General features: G+C 36.1%; 1 protein-coding gene across 1 annotated transcript in view; it reads right to left on the minus strand.

The window, feature by feature from the left end:
• The window catches only part of LOC119796527 (dedicator of cytokinesis protein 2-like), a 132,784-nt gene that overhangs the window by 67,575 nt on the left and 41,108 nt on the right, over positions 1-24,101 (minus strand). Inside the window, exons 25-26 of the mRNA XM_038305125.1 lie at positions 8,265-8,407; positions 1,410-1,505 (exon numbers count right to left, since the gene is read on the minus strand). Coding sequence (XP_038161053.1) covers positions 1,410-1,505; positions 8,265-8,407 — 239 coding nt within the window. The remainder of the gene's footprint in view (positions 1-1,409; positions 1,506-8,264; positions 8,408-24,101) is intronic.

The following is a 24,101-nucleotide window of genomic DNA, read 5'->3' on the forward strand; positions in this document are numbered from 1 at the left end:
GACATAACTTTTCCTACATATGCATGCATAAAGGTCACCTTTATTCTACTTGTGATCCAGACCATCTGTGGTAAATGGTAATTGGCCTGTGCTTGTATAGCACTTTATCAAGTCCAAGGACCCCACAGCGCTTCTTACCACACTGTCACTTTGTTTTTAAAACCTAGCCATCATTAATAATGTAGAACTGTTAGTGGGGCCAGTATCATAACATTGATTTAATATAAATAGGGAATCTAAAAGTTGAGTTCTAATTTCTTTCTTGCATGAATCGAATTGTACAAAATGATTTTCATTTGGAAATGTTTATCAGAATTAACAAAATTAAGTAACTACTTAAACTTGCCATGTTCAATATTGGAGGATGCTTCTTTAACCACAGAGCACTTCTTCTTGTGAAATGATGCCACACTTTTATAAAATGGCAACGCAATCACAAGTAACACTGGGAAATATGCATAGAATAGTGAAAGTAAAACATGCACGTTCTACATGTTTCTATCCTCATCCCTGAATGTGCAAACGGGGCTTTCTTTCTACTGGCACATTATTGTGCCATGCTTGCTCTAGAGCCATGGAGGGTACAACCACTAATCTTACAAAGGCCTACTTCAGCATCCTGTGGCTGACAAGTTGCCCCCAATTAAAATCGTGGATGACAGCACACTTACTAATTATCCAATCTATATCAATGTCATAGTATTTTTATAATCTGTCCCTTTACAGTGCGTGAGCTCCAGCAAAGCCCTTTCCTCTGATCTTCCACTTGTATGTCGAATAAAATGTGTAGTTTGACAACAAAAAAAAAAGTTGCTGTTGTGATTATGCTTTGTATTTCAGAATGACACTGATTATTCCACAATAATGTAGTGAAGGTTTTCTTCAGGTTAACAATAGACGAAATATGATCTTTAAAACGCTTCATAAATTTCCATAAAGCCAATCTACAACAAAGAATGTAAGGGTTCATTAACTATCAAAATTCTTTACTTTTCCAGACTCAAATTTTTAGGGTTTTGAGTAAATATGAGGAAATATTTTTACCATGACTACAAAGTTCTGACCAAGTTACAGGAGAAAGTGCGTGTTTTAAAAACATCTTATGGGATGGATGGATGGATGGATGGATGGATGGATGGATGGATGGATGGATGGATGGATGGATGGATGGATGGATGGATGGATGGATGGATGGATGGATGGATGGATGGATGGATGGATGGATGGATGGATGGATGGATGGATGGATGGATAGGAAAAAAAACAATTATGGAAGTACAAAAAAATTCCTTCTTTGATGGTTGTGCCGACAAGGAAATTACTTTTATTCAAGTCAATGTTGTTCCATTTCTTTTCACATGTATCGTAACCCTGGATCTAAATACGAAGGAATGATAGTATATACTTACAATCAGCGCGTGCTCTCGGCCCATTGTGATGACTGTTCTGTTGATTATCCGCAGCAGAGACACCACTATGTCCTGAATATGCTGAAATGTTTCTCCCTGACAGAAACAGAAGATAAAAAATAACAATGGCAAAAAGAATAAGATCCAGAAATTAAATCAAAGAATAAAACAGGTCTAACATTTGTCTGATGCAAAGCAAAAAATAAACAGAGATTATAGTACTGTACACTACAAAAAAATCAAAGTGTTACTTAAATTTGCAAATGTTTTGAGATTTTATCTCAATCACACTGTCAGAATGTTTCAGAGCTCCATGATGAATTTACAAATGTACACCCATAAGATTGATGTCATTATTTACATTATAGAACTCTATCTAGCACAATGGCTGGTCTTTCAGAATCAGAATCAGAATCGGGTTTATTGCCATTGTTAGTGAAGAGGTTCACAACTAGGAAATTTTTGTGGTACAGTCGTGCAACATGAAACATATATGAAATAGTAAATAAAATTATAAAAATCTCTAAAAACACTAGGGTATAAGGCATGCAAAAAATATACTAATATATACACTTAAAGCACACAAAGCCTTTGCAGGCTTTGACAGCATGGGATCACAGATCGAGGGGTAGGGGCCTTTATAACAAACTGAATGATATATGTCAAAGCTTTGTGTTAAGATCCTCGTGATGGCTGTCCAAATATATTTAGCACGTGAAATGCAAACAATGCTGCTATGTTAACTCCTCAACGTGTCATGTTCACTAAACATTTCTGCATACGGACCAGAACAAGATTTAAAGATCAATAAGTTGTACATCTCCTCTTCCACCATCTAATTCATGGTGCTGCTGGTCCCTATGCTGAGAAAGCAGCACTCTATTTGTCGTCCTATTCTCCCTTTGCATTTTATTGTCAATCAAATAAATCATAATGAAACCAGGATGGGGAGGGTCAAGGTTTCTTAGCTATTTATCTTTAGCTGTCTGATATACCTAAGAAACACATGGAGGACTCTGACTGGGTAATCTGGATTTGGTTTCAATGGTGTTGATTTTTGCCGCCATCCATTTGTCTTGCTTTTAATTTGTCAATTTATTTTTTAATATACTGTTTATTTCTAAAAAATGCACAGATTGACAAAGGCTGATTCTGAAAACCAGAGGTGAACCAGTTTTCATTGGGGTGTCCAATTAGGGACAAATGTTCACTAAGGAATGGGGGAAAACATAAAGGCACTATAACCAGTTCAGGGTCAATCTACAATATTCACACTGTGAAAACCAAAGACATTGAATGAGCGCACCCTCCAAGTTTTTCAAATAAATCCTGAGGACAGTCTAAGTTTTCCTTTTTAAAAAACATATGCATTTACTTTCACATATATGATGTCTAAAATAAAGGTATATTGCACAATCCTTTTTTCTTCGAGCTCCAAGATGACCATCTCATCTATTTGTTTTCCCCCATACCTGCCAGTGGGTGTACTCTTGCTGTAAAAAGGACACTTTTAGAGTTTATGCATCCAGTTAGCTTTGGCTGTAGCCCTGCTGCTCTCATTGTATACTTTGAAAATGGCCGAGAGTCACCAGAAGGGAACTGTTTTACAATTTTAAGAAAAAAAAATTTGACTTAAGTGCTTCTTACCTACATTTCCAGAAAAAAATCACCATATCTTTAATCCATCACGGTTCTACATAATATTAGATTATAGATACATTTAGACATAACGTACATCAAACTGGTTGAGTTTTTAATCTTTTATTACATAAGCGACTCCTATGGGACTATCCCATTACATATAGGGTGATTAGTGGGGGGAGGCGCACTCAGATAGAGCTATACTACTGTTTCTTAGGTTAACGTTTTAGTCTCAAACAAAACAACAAAGAACAACAATTTGAAATTTGAAAGTAATTTTAGTTTAAAGAAGTTCCCACCACAAAATAAGTGATAATGTAAGGCAAGAAGAGTGAAAGGCTTTTCCATACATGCATGTGAATTGTCAGGTCTTTTTCATCCCCACCATATTTTCTATCCCTTTGAACTTTCTTTCTTATTACATTTCTTTCACTTCTTCTGTCCAGAGGGAAATGTTGGGGGGGAGATGCATTAACCAGGCATGTCTATCCTTCTGATCAGATTACTGTATCATGGTAAGAGAGAGCCTAAAGGTTTAAATAACTACATTTCAAGTTTAGATATAAAAAAGAATAAAGTAAGAGTAGTACCATATATCACATAAACTGTATTTTGTAAGTGGACATAGTATTATTATTGATCTTTTTTTCCTGGATTGCACAGAGTCACATACGGTACCAAAAATAACTGAAAGAGGTCATAGTTTACCTATGCAACCTATAAATCATGTCACACATTGCTTTTGGTGTCGACATGCTAGGAAAAGTAGCTCTGCCCCTGTCTAAAGCCCTTTATCAACTCTGATATAACAAAATCAGACCAGCTTTCAAGTTCTTATTGCCATTTTTATTGCCGTTCTTCCACCAAGTGCCAGGATTGTGGAGTGAATAATTTATGGAGCAGCAGATTTCTGCGGCTAGGTTAGGTAAGGTAAGCTTAGCTTATGTAAACATGTCTGTATAGATAATTGCATAACACACTTTGCACTAAATGACAAATCAAACAGTACCTTGGGAGAAATCAAAAACCTTGAGGTACTTTTTCACAATAATAGTTTATTAAACATCTGAACATTTTATTCCCAAATTGTGTGGTGGGTTCCCCTTTGTTTTTTATACTGTTTGTTCAGGGATATGATTTAATAAACCACTGGGACCTTCACAGCACTGCTGTACTTGTCAAATTAAATTCAAAACAGATGGGCTCTATTTAGTAATTAGGTCTGTTCTTCAGGCTTTTTTGCACTTCATTTTTAGATAATAGAGTAAAGGTGGTTGTATAAACTTGTAAAGTATTACAAAAACACTTATTTGTTTTGCACTACTGTGTGTGGGTATTTGATGTGATGAAATGTCAATATTTGGACTTGGATGCTGCCTAAACAATATAAGCTATAAGGTGGCACAACTTTTAACAGGTTAAAGAGTTTATATAACATGTAAATATTTCAAAGAGGTTAGGCACACCACATATATACAGAGACAATGTAGATTCCAAATAAAAACTTAAAGTATTTCATGAAAATAAATTGGTTAGCAATTTATTTTTAGTTTCACTTTTTAAACCTTTGGAAGGACCTAAATACTTTTTTAGCATTTATAGAAACCCTTAAACAAACTATATCTGTCCTAGTGTTTTCTGATCTCTAGTTTGGCGACTGCTAAGAAAATATTTTCAGTTAATATAAAGTTGGGACCTGCTAAATATTTTGTTTGTAACACTGTACATGCATTTATTCTTGCATGAGATCATTGGTTGTATTTAAACAGTTAAAAGTAAAAAAATTAGTAAACATTAAAAAGCCTGTATTTACCTTTTACCAAAGTATTTGTGCATATATGTACCTGTATAAAGGCAGATGATTGAAAGCGTCTGATGGGAATTAGGTAGATATCAGTCAACAACATTAAAAGCACTGACTCACTGCCTAGGGGCATAAGCAAAATAAACAAATGTAAATGTGTGTGTTGTCCTGCACACAAACCAACACACCTCCACAGAAACAGGAAGGCTTAGGAGCAGCTGTTAAAACTAAACAAATCGGTAAATCTTTCAGGCTCACTGCACACATTTTGGATTCCTGAAAGACTATCTCAAACATCAGCTGGAAAGTTGGAAGTGCACTTCATAAAATGCATAAAATGATTGTTATTTTGGCAACAAGAGGTTTGCATTACATAAACAGTTAGATACTAAAGTGCTGGCAAAAGAATAGAGGTTTAGTAAAGTGCAATGAAAGTAACCACACTTAGTAAGTAATTTCATTGATTTTATTTCAAAATAAAAATTTCTTTCAAAGTTACCCCTCGTATCTTAATTTGGGTGAATTGAGAGATTGTGGTATTGTCAACAAAAATCATAATTTAACTTTTTTTTTTTTATCGTTTAAAAAACTAACAGACAACTCCAAGTATTTGAGTGAGTACACATATAATATGTTACTTGAATAGAAAGTGCCTTCTGTAAATTCAAGGTTATCTGTGTCATGGTGACCACAAAAAAGGCTTGAATGGGAGGCAACCAGACTTTCACTCAGTTTGTTTTTTTCCTAAAGAAGTTTCTACACCTATCCAAGTCTTTGTCAGTTCTGTTGGCTCGCACCAGAGGAATCTGTAGTTGGATAAATGATGCATTTAAGCAGCATGGAGGTCCATCCTCCTAGACATAGTCCAAGTCAGCCCCTAGTTTTCCTAGATTTTTTTGGAGACCTTTGTTTTGCATGGCTATGTGATTGGCCTTTTGAATCATGATGAAAGTGCTTATGTAATGTCTTTGGAATTAGTTAACTGGCTGAATTGTAAATACTTGGAAGCTGAAACTGCAGCCCTCTCCGTATGTTCAGTGATGGTCTTTCTCTTTTAACAAAGATGGCGATTAGATAATGCATCATCAAATTAAGAATAAAAACATATTTACTATAGTTCTTTCAAGATTGGTACAACAAGTAAAAGGCACATATTGAAATAAGAGGGACCAAATACAAAGCCCAGGGGAACAACAGTGATGATTATCTTTGAATTCAGTTTTTCTTTGAAAACTGAATTTTCGGTTTTTCTTCTGCTGTTTCTTTTTCTCTTAACATTGATTTAACAGTAGCAGAAGTCTAAATTCCTTTTTTTATATACCTAGATTTAACTTGTTACTTAAAGTGTGTACATATGTTGTTGTTTTTTCCCCCCCTAAATTACAAAAGGCATGTCTATTCATCTATAGTTTTCTACAAAATCTTGTTGCTATGCTCTAGAACATAACCCAAAAGCTTTTTGCCTCTGCTGCTGTTCCTATCCACTCTCCTATTTTTCTAAAAACAAAACATTGTTTTCAGGTTGCTTAGCCTAACATTTACTGTATGTCTTTATCCTGTTAGTGCTCCCGTTACCACACATGCCTGCAATCAGCATACACAAGCAAAAGTGAAAAAGTTAGTTAAAAATTCCACGCAAATAGCAACAGACATTAACATCTATCTTCCTTATAGTTTTTTCACCCATTGTTTTTTTTTTTCAACATCCTTAATCACGTAGCACAATAACAGAAAGTGAAAAATCTACGATAATGACGGGTAAAAAGGAGGAGGCGACAGTTCTCCATTTCCATCTATTCCCTTCTGCTTCTGTTTATTTTTATATTTTTACCTGTTGTTTCCCCACGCACTGTTTATTATTCAAAAATGATGTTGCTAACAGTAATGTCTATAGGATGGAGGAAAAAAAATGTCACCTCTATTTTAACTGTTAACTCAGATTTATATGTATATGCCTCTGCATAAATAGATGGATTCAGACAATTTTCATCTTTATTTTTTTTGCATCACCTCTTTATTGGCCTGTACTTTCCAGTATTTTTGCTTTTTATGGTCATATCCAAGACGTCACCACAAACTGCTTTAATTTAAGTATCTCATCAAATTAACTTCACTCCAGCTTCCATTTATTACGTTTGCTCTCTTCTCTCATTGCCTCTCTTCTCTTGGCTCATGCTTCATTTGCACATTCGAATAAATAGTTCCAAAAAAAGCAATATCTTCACTTCAAAGTCTCAGCAGACTGTCAACAACGTGCACAGGCAATTAAAAAGCCCTCATCCTGATTCTGGTGATGTGTTTGTTTTTCTTGCGACTGTCTGTGCGTTTATATCAAAGGTGTTTAATTCCAGAGATAACTTTGATTTGTTTTAATAACCTTCATGCAACATGTAATAGATTAATGGTCAAGGCCAGTTAACATCATCCTATTGTACAATTTAATGACAAGAAAAAAAATGAAAAAAAAGTAACAGAGCTTTTACACATGCTGATGTAAAAACAACTATTAGACAACCTGCCAAATTCTAAATATTATACATTTATGTAGATATATATTTGAATTAAGCATTATATCTGGTATGGAAAAATAAATGTAACCATTGTTTATGGCCCCTGACCTGCCTCTACTGTCAACAGATACAGTAGCTTTTATAACTAGCTGAAAGCATACTTTTTTTAATCTTATTCCTTATCTATTATTAAGTTTAGGTTAAGACCCCCACACACTTTGGCATTATTGCTGCTTGCTGTTGAGTAACCTGAGCACACCTCAAGTGACCACTTAGGATTTTGTAATTCTTTGTCCTTACTGACAGCTGAAGAAAAAGCAGGAGAAAACATTGTTATACTAAAGAGTTCTCCTGAGACTCGTTATAAAAGCAAAAGGAACAGGATGTTCTTTGTTGATAGATTTGAACTCTGCATTAAAACGGTATCTTTAATACAAGAAATTATCAAATGACATTTAGTTCTGAGTCAAAACAAGGAGTTATGAATATATCTTATTAAGGGTGTGCATTGGCACTGCCCTCACGATTCGATTCGATTACGATTCACCAGGTAATGATTCGATTCAATTCGATTCTACGATGCATTGCGATGCATCAAAATCCCATTGACTTCGTAAAATCCGAAATGTACCCAGAGCTTTTCCAAGCTTTTGGTGCGTTTTTAATTAGGCCTACCCGTCTATCGCGCTCATCTCCCTCCGCCTCAGCCATCTTGATTGTTGTTGGTATGCCCCCAGAAGTAATTGAAACTTCACAACTTAATAAACAGTGACATAATCGATTATGGCACATTACCGCATCGATGCTGAATCGTGCATGCCCAGCATTGCAATGCATCGCTGAATCGATTATTGTTGACACCCCTATATCTTATGAAAAATTGCCCATCACAAAACTTACCACATTTTTTCTGCTGAGGACCTCCAGAATATTGTTGAGAAGCTCCAAACTGTTTCTCCTCTCATCATGAGGACCATCAGCCATGCTAGCCAGTGCGCCACTCAGCTCCCGCAGCATCATGGGTAACAATACATCACGACATTCTGTGAAAACAGAAGCGCAAATATCCAAAATATGATATGTACAATTTATTTTACAGAAGAGATTTAAATTTTTGCCCAAGAAATCTTAGGAGGAACTAGACCCAATAAATGGAAGAAAATACAGGCCACAGGAATGAGAAGCTCACGACTCCCAAAATTAAGTGGACCTGTTGGTAATCTCAGAAACAGACTGTCTGCAATGTTTTTCTCTGAGTTTACAGGAAACTTTGAGATGCCAGAAACTGGAGTTTTAAAGTCGTAGGGAAGGGGCTGTTCCAACCGTTGCATTTCTGAATTCTCCCGGGTGGTGCCCAACTTTACAAGAGTGAACAAAGAGAATTTAATGGGTCGTTTATCAAGGGGGCAGGGTTGTTGTGGCGGGAGATTCGCAAGCCCGGTGCTTCGGAAGCATCGTGCTAACCAGTTAGCAACTTAGTTCTAGTAGGTTCCCAATGTGAAATTACACTGGGATCAAGTTGCACTAAATTTGTGACTTAGAAACGACACTGTCAAAAAAACGCAATGGACAGCGGAAACATGCAAGAGGAGGAGAGTTTTGTGTCTGAGGTCGTGGATGAGTCTCCTCCGTCATACATTTTTTATTAAGAGAAGAAAGCAGGGATGAAGATGTTGTGGAAAAGGACGTCAGGGCGGCAGAAGCTTGGTTTGGTGTAGAAGGCTTACAGCTGTACATGTTTGAGCCCTTGAATCGCAACGCTGCCAGTTCTGCTAGCTCTACGCCTGCTGAAGACACAGACGTCCATCCCCGTGAACACTGGGACGTAACTCAATGGTAAAGTAAATTATTCCTATTTCTTAGTTCAACCGTTGCGTATATTAGCCGCGACATATGAATCAAGATGCTATAACCGAAAAAATTTGATTGACAGATGACCGTTGATATCTGATTGGCCGAATTTAGGTGAACAAGTTGATGTATAACTAACTGGCCTTCATAAGATAACGAAAAAAAAGCCACAGATGTTAAGGATGGATTTTTTTTTTTAAATAGAAATTTTCTAAATTTTTGGACAATATCGTCTAATAAAGAGTACATTTATATGCATGTTTAAGCCACAATGATTTGACATTGAAATATGATTTCCCTACGACTTTAATCCGAAAGGAAATTAGCTCCAAATGAGAAAGGAGATCAACAGAAAAGGGAGTGAAAGCCTTTAAAGTTTGAAAATCTAGGCTTTTATCAATTTTTGATAATGTCATGTTTTCGCTGTGGTGTAAAGCAAGCTAACCATGCTGACATGTCATGAGCTGTTGTTTATAAAACCCAATCAACATTTATTTCACTAAGGATTTAAACACTAAACCCTTTCATGATATACTCAGGGTTGAATTTCAAATTATGAATTTACCTCCTTGAATTTGCATTGTGATTTAGTGTAAACACATTAATACATTACTACATTAGTTTAAAAGCTAATTTGACCTCATTCTAAACCCTTCAAGATAAAGTTTCATTCTGTAGCATTAAATGCATGCCTAACTGTGATAGTGCATAATTTTATTGATTATGGGTCTTAACCAATTTCTTTAACTTTTCTTCGTTTACATAGTAGCTTAGTTTAGTTGAGTTATACTAGTTAAGTCAAGAATTTTTAAACCATGCTTGACTTGTAGTTGAATGACTTTTGGTAATAAATTAATATGTTTTGAATAGAAGTTTGTTATGGATTTACTCCACGTGTGCAAAGTTAACTGTCAGACCATAATTTTAGCTCGATTTACCTTTTCATTTGTGTCACAGCCAACTGGGCATGTATTCACAGAACAATATATGACAGCCCAGAATTAATTTGATTAGGTAAAATATTTGCTACCTCTAATGGGATAAGCATTAAATATAAAGTTATTGCATAACATATTATGGCGTTCCTGTGCAGGCATTGCATATAACAAAGGTGACATTTAAATCTTCTTATAAAAAAAAGAAACAAAAAAACAGGCAGTTTCTACCCAAACTCACATTAGAAACAGACCATATGAAGAAATAGCCATCAGTAACATCTGGTGGAATAAGAGGACTATACCCTTAAAGTATAATGCACAAAAGTTTCAATTTTAGACAAACGCCTGTATTAAGGTGAACATTAAAAAACAACAAAAACATTTTTTTCATTCTTCGTGCCTAATTTTAGTTTAAGGAGTTGTTTTGTCTGTTTTCTGTATGTATTCTGAAATAGTAGCAAAAACCCTCTAGCTCAAAGTAAAAGCTATAAAGCAGTAGAAAGTGGACATTTTAATCAACAAGAATATCTTCTGCTTTAGTAGGTGATCTAATGCTCTAGATGCTTTGTAAATTATTCAGGCTGATTCTCAGCTCTGCTTCCTGCTGTTGCTACTATTTCAGATGATTGTCTTTGGGTGTTTTTGTTTTTACACCAAATCACCCCCTATACAAAATGTTGAAGTCTTCTGCACAGAAGGTGGAAATCAACTCCAATGTTTTGTAGGTATTTTTAGAAACAATTTAGATGTTGTTTTTTTGTTGTGCATTTCAGTGTTTATATGTATTTGCTTACTTATGTTGCTCCATTATACAGCTAGGTACTGTGGCACTCAAACATTTAACTCCAAGACATATAACTATACAAACACATAGCATAAAAGTGTTCATATGAAGATCAGAAAATGTAGTGCGTTTTATTAATTTTAGTAAATAGGCTACTAGTTATGTTGGGCTGTTTATTTTTAATTTTTGTTATTGTATCTCATGTCACCAAGCAGTACAGTGACTACCTGTAGCCTTATATATACGTTTACTGACTGATAACAAGGCTATATACATCTGTGATGCTAATTGACGGACAAACTTTGATTTGATTTTGTTTCATTAGTTGTGTAATGTTTTTAAATCATTCTGTGGAAGCAGAGATAGGCACCAGCCCCACCACGACTCTGACAGGACTAAGTGAGAGAAGATGGATAGATGGATGGATTTATATTTATCATTACTCCTGTTATTTATGTGACCATTGTGAGTTTTTCTTTCATTAAACGAGGGAAACCAACAATTCTGTCCACATGCATAGATGACGATGATGATGATGTTTATGTTGTATACAGTCTGCAGTAGAGTTTGAAACAAAAATAGCAAGGAATCAACATTTTTTCACATAAACAAGAAACATGTCTGTGGCTCTACTTTGCAGCCAGTGTAGTAGTACATTTATGTATTTTCTTAAATAGAGCTTAAAGTGTTGAGGCTAGCATCCACATCTTAATTTATGCAACTACATGTCTCTGGAGCTGAGTGAAAAGTGTAACACCGCCTTCCCCATCAAGGTATTTATCTAATCATTGGTTTTGCAGTTTTGTTTACCTGTTTTTTAGTGTCATATTTATCTATTAATAAAAATGTTTTTGAAATATCTCCTGTAGTTTAACACTTCATTTTTATCCCTCACCTATATTGGTGCTTAGCCTTTACACAATATTCCACAACACATGGTCATTTTGACATTATTACAGAATATGAATGATAACATTTCTTTTTTATTGCTAGAGTTTGGATTAAGCCTGTTTTTCAACAAATGTTATATTATACCAACAAACTTTAAAACGTTAGGTTATTATTTACCTTTAATTTTAATTAAATTCACTTAAATACCAACCAGAGAAGCAGTTTTTACATAGAAGTATCCACTGCTTAAAAAGTATCGGCATTAAACAATGACTTTGAATTAATAGTCTCCCAGAAGGTATGAAAAACTGCTATACCCTTGCATTTACAGCTGCCTTCATGTACAACAAACTACAGTAAGGGTAACAAGATTTTTCGAGGTCAGCTAAACTATAGCATTTTAAATACCAGTACAAGGGCAGTCTGTGAGTAGAAATATTTATCAATTAGTTACCAGTAGAAACAACTATATTTATTAATTTTCACATTTTATTATTAAAAGCCTTGACCCATCTTTTCCATGTCTTCTTCCTCCATCTTTCTGCCACTTAACATTATGCACCCCATGCAGTGTCCATTGCCTCAGGTAGACATAGACCATTAAAAGCTCATTTGGGCTCATGCTCATTAGGTCCATTATTAACTGAGCCAAGCCTTTATGCCTGCTGTTGGACCTTTACACATAAAGTAATCACAAAAACACAAACTCATACAGGCAATCACTAGTAGATGACGAAAGGCATGAGTACTCTAACACTTTCAATTGAACAGATTTAAATAAGTCAATGAATAGTGCAAATAAAAATAAAATGATAAATGTACTGTAGTTAATTTTAAAATAATATAGGATCACTATTAAATAAAGATAGCTCCTGTTTTGGAAATTAAGGACAGCAGTTAGTGCCTTAGAGTCTGTCAACTGAGTATTTACTGAGAAACCTTACAAAATCTGGTTAATCCATGACAGCAGGAATTCATCTTTTGCCCCTCCATATAGAACACAGTGGGTGGTGCTTCATGCCACTCTTGTTGCACGAGCTTAAAAATTAATCCATCTGCTTCTGGGGAGGATGTAGCTCTGAACCTTAGGACCTGCACGCTCCTTTCCATGGCAAAAGCAAACCTGGTTTCAGCTGCTTTAGTCATACTGAACAACAACTAGCAAACCCAGTTGTCATTTTGGGTGCATTGAGGTAACAATGCATTTATAAAGGTTTCAAAGTGTAACTTAAAATATGGAACTCTAAGTAGAGATATTTCATTATTTTATAATCATAATACCTTTGATGTTTTTTTTTTACATTTACTTTAACAAATTTTTACACTATTCAACTGATCGATTTGTAGAAGCCAAAAAGGAGTGAAACACTACTCAACTGATCAATTTTAAATTTTCTCTCAATTTAAACCCTAGTTCACATTTTAATTTCCCATAATTAAAAGACGATGTATGCAATCCAACCAAAGGCATCTCATATACCAATAACCTTAGTTAACTTATAATTGCAATTTAGATTTTCATTACTTAATTTTGACTGTACTATTTGCATTTTATGTCTGTATTCTGGCCAAGCAAAATACCTATTTTGGTATATTCTTATAGTAGTTGATATAGCTAACAAAATAATTCAAGAACACCTTTTTTTTTCCACCAACAGAACAAGTGATGGTAGTTAAACTGATAAAACACTAGGTGCCAATGATAAGCTTGGTTGAACAACCAAACACATTTTATAGTCAATAGCTGCTTCCAGTTCAATATTTTACAACACAAGCAGTTTAATAATTCCCCTACACAGTAGTTTCCTTATATCAGACTTAAATTTTTATGGATTAGAGAGTATGTGTTGCTTTGAATCTTATTTGCACCGTTGCATCCTTGAAAATCACACCTGAAACTCATAAATATATAGGATATGACAGAGAAGGCTTTCTTGATAGGGATCATTCAGACTTTAGCTCAAAGGCCTTTTCTAATTTCTATCCATGAAATAGAATAACATCTGCTTCTAGTACCTTTTTAAATGGACCAGACTTCACTCCCCCTTGGTCTAAACATTTTGTGAGTATGAGCATAACCTTAAATGGACCCTGGTCAGGACCAAACAACTGGACTAAGAAATACTGCTCTTTGGACTTCATAGGCCAACATAACAGTAAACAATGTTATGAAAGCATACCTATTCTGAAGTATACCGCTTAACAGCATGTCATGCCATAGCATGTCTATGTGTATTCTCAGATATTGTAACAAAGTTAATGAAAATGCTAGTAAAGGCCCATTTCTTAAAGCAAGTTTAACAAACTCAGAATACAATCCTTAATGGCTGATGTAAGTTAGTTCAATCAAGTCTGAGTAGGTCTACTCAGAGTTGCACATGTGCATAACAAGTGTATAAAGCCATGATCAGTGGAGCTCCGATTTTACGACTCACCATGACAACAGCTAACACAAAGAGACTTTTTCCACTACTAAACGTAGAGATTTTAATGCAGAAATAAAAAAGTAGACATTGGGCTTAAAAAAGACAGCAACAGCGCTATAGCTGCAGATGAGAGGGAGGTGGTGAAGGAGAAGATTGCTGCTCGTATGTTAAGGTGCAGTCATGTATGGCAGGCTGTTTAGCCATTTATTAAAGCTCTGTCTTCTCTGTGGTTGAATTTGTAGATCCCTAAATTAGGACTCTTCCTAGTCAAAATCTCATATCTAGCCGAAAGTGTAAAAACAGATTTACATTTACATTTTTGAAGCAGAAACTGAATTTTAGAAAGTTCAAAATGACATTATTTTTAGACATCAAAAATTTTTATTTTAGAATTGAAGAATGTCATTTTGCTTGAAATGTTCATTTTGAAAAGAAGACCCAAAGGTATTTCAGATAACAAAAATAGACTTAGACAACTTTTATTGTGATTTCGTATACACAAAGTGTATACAGTTGAAATTTCATTTTGTACAGCTAAAGAAAAACCATGTTCCCACAAACGAATCAATGTCAAAATGGCCTGCCATAGTCTGTTGTAATTACGATAACTTTACGGAGGAAACTAGTTTACTGGTTGAATGGTAGTGGATAAGTGTATTATATTCCTGTACAATCTCAGGATGGAGAAGCACACCAGTCAGAAGGTGAAGATAAAGTATAAAAAAGTTGTAACAGGTACAGTAGGACATGTGCATCATCTAATGGGGAACCTCCTCATTTTGATTCCATCTTACATTACACAGTATACCTGCTGTCTGACTGTGCTGTCATTTTCTAGAACTCCATTACCCATATGTTATATATGGGTAATGGCATATATAATGCGAGTATATGGGTAATGGCATATGCTTGTGCTTTTAACACCAAATGTCCTTAATGGACCTTTTGAATTGTTTGCTTTTTATTGTTCACACAAAACCATGACAGAAATATCCAGACTATAACAGGAAATGAAATAATGTGATTGATCACAGGGGACACTCTGGTTGTGTCCGAACGTACGCTCTAATCATTATATAGGGCACTATATAGTGATTAAACCATTTTAAATGAGTGTCCGAATGTCTAGTGGATGAAAAAGTAGTGGACTCGAAATTTCCCACAGTGCACCTTAAAAAGTAGTGATCATCCATGGTCACTTGACCACAGATATATACCAGATTGCTTTGCAAGAGCTCTCCTTGGAAAGCATCATGGGATTTGTTGTAGCAGCAGTAATTAACAAAGATGGTACAAAGATTAGTCTATAAACTTCAAGGCTGGACTATTGCAATTTTTTACTATCAGGAAGTCCACAAACTGTAGTTAAAATCCTGCAGCCGATCCAAAATGCTGGAGCTACAGTTCTGATTAAAGTTATAAAGAAAGATTATATTTCATCTATTTTAACTTTCCTTTATTGTATTAGCTTCTTTTTTAAACCTAAAAAATGTAAATCCAAATGTAAATCCTTCTTCTTACATATAAAGCCCTAAATAACCAGGATCCAACTTATATCAAATGTCTGATTCTTCTTTACGATGTTAACAGTGTAATTCGCTCTAAGTCAGTAGGCCACAAGTGGTTCCTTGCATTTCTAAAAGTAGAATGGGATGCAGGTCTTAAAGTCATCAGGCTCCTCTCCTGTGAAACAAACTACCACCACAAGGTAGACACCCCGTCTATTTTTAGATTAGGCTTAAAGCTACAGTGTTATAAATACTGGTATTTACTGACAGACATGTAATTTATTACACATAAATACCAGTATGTTATTTTTTATCATCCACGAACTGAAAGTTTCAATCTCTATTACTTTAATGCCTAAGCAATTGCTATTTATAATTACATAGGAGTGATTGATGTATTTATGGAAGCAGACATTTTTGTGCTATGACAGCGCAGACTTGACAAACTAGTCACTGTAAAGATTACCATTATGCTAGAAGGTTACTACAGCAAGTTAGGCCTATATAAAATCTGTACCTACACAGACTAATTGCTGCAGTCTGCAGTTGGACCATTAGGTTTTACTGGAAATTACACATTGTATCTTTGAAAAGATCCTTTTTCATAAATATATAGTTAAAGTGGCTCAGGATATTCTAAGCTACCTCTATCATGAAGCTGCTATTGGCTTAGGCTGCTAGATGACATATGGACCACTTTTCATTACAGCTCTTCCTTCTATCTTTAATCTCCACTTCTGCAATATTTGTTGGTTCCTTCCTTCAACTACTTATTTTATAGATGAAAGAATTGGGCTTGTTTTTTAGTGCTTACTGATGTTTGTCTTTAAATTTAACTAAAGTAAATTGAATTGAATGGAATCAATTGAAATCCAACGCGCAAACTTTGGGTCTCCTTCGCCTTGCTGGAAACATTCTCTGACACCATTTGAAATTACAAATAAAATCTTTCAAAACCTATGTTGAATGAGCTGCTCTGAGCTGATACGTAAACTCAAGTTAGCAGCTCTAATAATGGCACAAACAGATGTATAGTTCACTTGTAAAACATATAATGTTAAACCAAACCACACCAAAAAAAAAAAAAAATAAATAAATAAATAAAAACATGTGCTTTAGGACCAAACAAAACCAAAGGTCTTTCCTAGTGAGAACACACCCTAAAATATTGAAGAATTATTTGTTCTATGGGATACAGTGCAGTGTAAATAACACTTTTTGTATATATTGTATATTTTCAAGAATCTATCTGTTTGTATCAACAAATTGATGTATTCTATGTGGCACCAAGGTTAATTGCATGGCCTATGTACAGAGGCCTTTGCCATATATCTTCCCACTCCTCTCTGTTTCATTACAGGCTACTTTAAAAAACATTTTAAAAATTCCCTCTAATGCTTAAAAGTGTCTATATTATTCTGTTTTTGTGATCCTTTCGATAGAATCAACCTTGTGATATTTTCTTTTTTATTTACCAAAGATGCACATGCACGCAGCACTCTCAATCTCCTTTAACAAGACATCAGTACATTGTTTTCAGCCTACTCTAACTTTGCATTTTATTGCCAAAACATTTTTAATATAGTTACTGCAGCAAGTATGCTTGCTGCTGTAAAGTAGCCCAGGGAGAGACAATTAAAAGAGATAATTAGGCTTTGAAAAGAGCTACTAAACCACCTATGGTTTTGCATCATGTTTGCAACAATCAACTCCCAGAATATTATCTTTACAAAGTGAGGACATATATAATATAATCCAATGTACTTCTTAAAATTTTTATCCTCTAAGTTAATGTCATTGACACCGGTGTCCACCTTCAGTAAATAAAAACTGGTAACTATTGCAGCAAGTTGTACTGATAAGTATTACCTTTACAAAGACGATGGCTCAGTCATGGCTAAATGCAATGGACTGCTCAGTGCTTACCTTTATAAAGAAAAAAAGCTTTTGAATCAACTCTTTTTCAAGAACACCATCTAATTAAATTTGGATATGCTTGTTAATGTGTTTTCGGTATTTTCAGGGTGAAGGTTAAGGTGGTGGTTAATGTTGAAACTATTCCTAACCTTTTGGAAAGATTGCTGAATCTGACTCCTAATCCTGTAAACCTGAACCATACTTGCACAGAGGCCCAAAGGCTGCTGCGTTTTAGTAATGCAAGGAAGAAAGAAACTATTTATTTGATCCAACTTTTAACTTACTTGATGTTAGCCCAAGTACTTTATTTCTTCTCTATGCTGGCTGCAGTGTGTTTTTTTTTTTTTTTATGCTGTCACTGGGTGAGGAAATACTCACACCCTTAATATGCCCCAGTCATTTTCAGTATCAAAACAAACACACACACACACATCTTCAAGGTTAGAACCTCAGATTCTTTCATCTATATAGTATATAGCTAGGTATATAGCAATATACTATATACACTATATTGCCAAAAGTATTTGCTCACCCATCCAAATTATTGGAATCAGGTGTTCCAATCACTTCCATGGCCACAGGTGTATAAATTCAAGCACCTAGGCATGCAGACTGTTTTTACAAACATTTGTGAAAGAATGGGTCGCTCTCAGGAGCTCAGTGAATTCCAGCGTGGAACTGTGATAGGATGCCACCTGTGCAACAAATCCAGTCGTGAAATTTCCTCGCTCCTAAATATTCCACAGTCAACTGTCAGCTGTATTATAAGAAAATGGAAGTGTTTGGGAACGACAGCAACTCAGCCACGAAGAGGTAGGCCACGTAAACTGACGGAGCGGGGTCAGCGGATGCTGACGCGCATAGTGCGAAGAGGTCGCCAACTTTCTGCAGAGTCAATCACTACAGACCTCCAAACTTCATGTGGCCTTCAGATTAGCTCAAGAACAGTGCGCAGAGAGCTTCATGGAATGGGTTTCCATGGTCGAGCAGCTGCATCCAAGCCATACATCACCAAGTGCAATGCAAAGCGTCGGATGCGGTGGTGTAAAGCACGCCGCCACTGGACTCTAGAGCAGTGGAGACGCGTTCTCTGGAGTGACGAATCGCGCTTCTCCATCTGGCAATCTGATGGACGGGTCTGGGTTTGGCGGTTGCCAGGAGAACGGTACTTGTCTGACTGCATTGTGCCAAGTGTAAAGTTTGGTGGAGGGGGGATTATGGTGTGGGGTTGTTTTTCAGGAGCTGGGCTTGGCCCCTTAGTTCCAGTGAAAGGAACTCTGAATGCTTCAGCATACCAAGACATTTTGGACAATTCCATGCTCCCAACTTTGTGGGAACAGTTTGGAGCTGGCCCCTTCCTCTTCCAACATGACTGTGCACCAGTGCACAAAGCAAGGTCCATAAAGACATGGATGACAGAGTCTGGTGTGGATGAACTTGACTGGCCTGCACAGAGTCCTGACCTCAACCCGATAGAACACCTTTGGGATGAATTAGAGCGGAGACTGAGAGCCAGGCCTTCTCGTCCAACATCAGTGTGCAACCTCACAAATGCGCTTCTGGAAGAATGGTCAAAAATTCCCATAAACACACTCCTAAACCTTGTGGACAGCCTTCCCAGAAGAGTTGAAGCTGTTCTAGCTGCAAAGGGTGGACCGACGTCATATTGAACCCTATGGATTAGGAACGGGATGTCACTTAAGCTCATATGTGAGTCAAGGCAGGTGAGCAAATACTTTTGGCAATATAGTGTATTTTATATAGTATATTGTATGTTTTATATTGTATATAGCTATAGATTCTGTATATATCTAATTTGTCTGCACCATCAACACCATAATTGCAAACCTACTTGGCAATAAACTTGATTGTGATTCTGATTCTATCCATCAATCCATAGAACGTATGATTTCAGTTGAGGAATCAACAGCCTAGCCCATTACAGGGCAACATAGATACACAGTTCATACTAAAATTCACCCACATCTCATCAGAAGGTAGTTTTGTGTGGTAATTCAACCTATACAATATAATATTTATAAAGACTATTGTACAAGAGAGAGCCCATGCATTCACAGCTGGAACATCAAACTATACAGAGGAAAAACCTGTGACTAGATTTAAACTTAGGACCAGATCTAATAAGCAAAACACACAGGAACCCAATCTAGCAGGACAAAATCTAATATTCACCTATTATCTATACTAGTTTACATTGTGTAAGGTTGCAGAGGAGCTGGTGTTTATAATCTGTTTTATATAATAGTCAATGGGTGGGGTACATGCCATTTGAATCTGGCAAAATTTTGATTCATAAAAGTATGTAGTTGAATATATTTCTTCCTAAAGTTTGAAAGAAAACATTACGCCGTGGGTCTGAATCTAGTGAACATTGGTTAATTTACTAATGCATGCACTCTGAAACATCCTAGTATTTCTATGCTCCAGTTGCCTGAGTGATTTACGTACATGTTGTAGGTCATTGCCTGTGGTGCAATGGTGCAACAAATCAATTCAGCCATGCAGTGGCAGAAAGCTGCTCTGACAGATAAATGAAAATCGTGATCTTGCTCCAGACATTGGAATGAATTTCACCCTATTTCAGCTTTTACAAAATTTTAAGAGTGTGTTTGTGCCAAGGCACTATTCACCCAGATTGGTTGAGTATTTATGGACATAAACAGGTGCTGAAGTACAGCCCAAAGCACATACAACGGAGTGTTACGAAATGCTTTATATTCAAAACAAAATTTCTATTTCCAAACCTCACAACCAGATGGTGATTATTAATTCCAGTTTATGGGTGTAGCTACCCAATTTGAATAAGTCTGTCTGTGTTTGATTTCGTCCTTTGTTGTCATTTGATGTGTGAGAGCTTGAATCTGCTTTTGGTCGTTTGAAAATTTGCTTATGTGTTTGGGTTACAAAGTCTCAAATGGCAGACAGTCGCCAGTGTTAGCATACCGCCACACACAGAGAGCAGCTTTGATGGCTCAGCAGCCAGCTCATTCCTTTTCTCTTCCATTTTTTCTTCCTTTTTTTTTTTTAGCAAAGACAATAAAATACAGCGCATAATAATGAGATGCAATCTCAGTTTCTAAAAGGTATGTAAATCAGACTTTCCATCCCTGCCTCATCTCTCTTTTCTGTTTCATTCTCTGCTGTCGGTAAGATAGAGCGATAGGAAAGATGATAATGAAGAGGTTCAGAGGCGCAACGACAAGTAAATCTTCTGAGTTGAAAGGGGGATGGGACCGTGCCAAATGTTGTCTCACTCTGCGATTACTAAATGTCTCTTTCATGTCACTGTGGATGTTTTCCATCATCTGTTCTCTCTCCCTTTTTCATTTGTATTCCTCCTTCCTTTCTTACCTTTTCCTCTTGAATCGTCTTAAGGTGTCAATTTAAAATTACACATTTTCTATGTTTATATTAAGCTTCTGCTTGTTCGTGTGCAAACATTTTGCATGCTTAAACTGACAAATAAAAAATATGTCTGAAAATTTTTACAAAGAACATAACACTGTTTTATAAAAGAATTGCCTGAGAATTTTTTGTAAATACAAAATGTCAATTGTGTTCAAAAAAATGTTTTTCACTTTGTTTCTCACCATTTCTTTGATAAGACTTGGCAGGAAAAAAATGCTAACAGCAAAATCGTAGTAAATAGAATGACTTCAAAGGATGCATTCTTGAATAAAGCAGCTGTTCATTGTAATTTAACGTTGTGTTTTTCACATTATGCTGTTGCGAAGATGGTAGCTGTTGCAAAGAAAAAAGAATTTCCTACATAACATAACATTTTTTTCATGAATTTCAGTCAATGGTGGTATTCTGTTAGAACACGATCAATTTAAAGTGCCTCTGTGAATATATTCTTTCACCTGACGAGTAGATTCCTTCAGCTCCACAAATGTTGACTCAGACCTTTTGCCTGTTCCTTTGACTAATTTTGTTTCAGCCTAACTTGTGCACTTTGGTTACTTGTATTTTAATAGGGCTTAAATTAGGCCATGGCTTTTCTAAGATGGGGATTGAAAAGCATTCTAAACCTGTATGTCCAAAGTTTAGGAGATGGCCTAATAATACAACAAGGCTTTAAAAGTATTTCGGGGGTTTCCTGGGTCTTTAAGATTCTGTGTCTAACAAATACCAATATAAGTATCCTACTTGAGAGCAATTACCTGTGGAGCAAAACCTATGGAGCTAGTTTGCCTTATCCTTTTCGAACGTAGAAAGTGTTATTAGATCAGTGCTTCTTCATCCCTTTTTTACATCTGTCTCCTTGAACCCCAGTCGGCAGAAGGCCGCCCAGCCTAAGCCTGATTCTGATGGAGGTTTCTTTATGTTAAAAGGAAGCTTTTCCTCTCCACTGTTGCTGCTGTCTACTGTTGCCACAGGCTCACCCAGGAGAAGCCTGGTCTGAAAAGCCAGTGACTTCATGCAATTAGGTTTTGTTAGATAGAAAACTTTAAACCAATCTGACCGTATGATCTGATTGAGCTGTCTCTGTAAAGTGCCTGGAGATGACGTGTTGTGAATTGGTTATATATAAACTGTATTAAATTTGATAAAATTTTATTCTGTGTTTGTCTACCTCACAAAATCCTAATGCAATCCTAATGCAAATGCATAACTTTAATTATGCAAATGAAAAATTTGAAAAGGTTCCAGTATTAAGACTTCCATCTTTTTTTTTTTTTTTTTCAAATTCAAAGCCCCATTTTCCTTCTTCCCAATTAAGTGCCAACTATTTTATATGAATTACTGTGTTTGTATCATAAGTTCTAGAACAGTTAAATCAGTTTAACCAATGCAGTTCAGAACTAGATGTATTTAATGGATGTAGCAAGTCAGTGCATCGGCTGATAAAGTTGACTTATTTCACAACCAGAAAGCATTATGTCACAAAGCGGCTGGCTCTAGCTAAGCCTGTATCTGATCTTTCTTCTAAAATCCAGCTGTGTGTGCGTTCTGATTGAATAACAGGACAGGCACTTATGCTCACGCCCTAAATCTCTGCTCATGATAAATCAGTGAAGCATATCCAGTTTGTCAACTGAAACTATTGTTGCTGTTGCTGTACAATAAGACAGCATCTAATAGGAGTAGGTTTAGGTTTTAACATTCCTAGACCTAATATATTTCTATAAGTTGGGAAATTGATCTAAAAGAGCAACGAAACAAAACAGGACCCTTAAATTTGCACATCTGTACCAGATAAATTATAGGTAAGTGTGTGTCCCCACATCAGGTCCCTCTCCCTTCCTTGTCAGCATTTAGTTTCCAGTGAAATCGCCCCACAGGCACAGGCAATGGGAATATAAATGAGACGGAGGGTAGGTGTAAGGCAGAGGCATTTCCCAAAATGATTAAACTCCCTTCACTTTACTCCATTAGTCCCATCCATCCCTAGTTTTGTCCGAACACATCCTCTCAAACTGTGGTCTCTACAGACACTGAACGACAGCCACTACCTCTTCCACTCTCATTAACCTTCTAAGCCCATCAAGCAAAAGCCCCACAATAAGTGCCGCTATTTTGGGTCAGCCTGAGCGACATTTCAAAATCACAAGCAGCAGATGGCTCATCTGCTGTCAAACCTCAGCATCGATTTTTACAAACAGATGTCACCGCTACGGCTTTATTTACATTTGTACAGTAACCCTCTGTATCTTTAGTCATTATTCTTGATTGATGTTTGTGAGTGTTACAGGCCAAACCCAGCTAGATATAAAAAAAGGCTAATGTGATCTTGTGTGTGAGACTGTTTACCACAAAAAACAATGAGAGGAAAATGAAGAGAAGGGAATCAGAGCTACAAGTCATCTCATTGATAGAAAAACATAATATACACAAATGGTGACAGCTTGCAGAGATAGTGATTTGATTACGGTCTTATATTTGTAGCGGCATTGCAAACGTTTAAGTGCAGAATGACGTACAGGAAAACTCTGTCAAACAAGCAACCTGTTACGTATTTCTATGCCTACACACTGACTGCTGCAATTCAGAAGATGAATTGAAATTACAGCTCAATCTGCTGCCTTATGGCATGGACCATTAATGCATCACAGTATTTACAAGACTCTTCAGGTGCATGCAAAAAATTTAATAAGATACAAACTGGACCCTTTCATCTAGCAAAGCACACTCTTATTGCACTCTGATCCAAATCTGTATTAAAGATGTTATATGTTTTTGTGGGCAAATCACAAAAAGTTGCAAGTTTAATTTGTCACTGAGCTTTTGGGTGAGGGGTACAGTAAAGCCTACAGTTCCATATCAATATTACTGATTGGTTGACAAAGTAGGCACAACTGTGAACACTCAGCCCTGATTAAATCCTGAAAATAATAACTTTACAGAACATCATTCCCCCATATCCATCAAGCACTTCTACGCATCTGCTAAGTAATTAA

Source organism: Cyprinodon tularosa, unplaced genomic scaffold (genome assembly GCF_016077235.1).
Source record: "Cyprinodon tularosa strain WSP-4 unplaced genomic scaffold, ASM1607723v1 ctg551, whole genome shotgun sequence".
Classification (NCBI taxonomy): domain Eukaryota; kingdom Metazoa; phylum Chordata; class Actinopteri; order Cyprinodontiformes; family Cyprinodontidae; genus Cyprinodon; species Cyprinodon tularosa.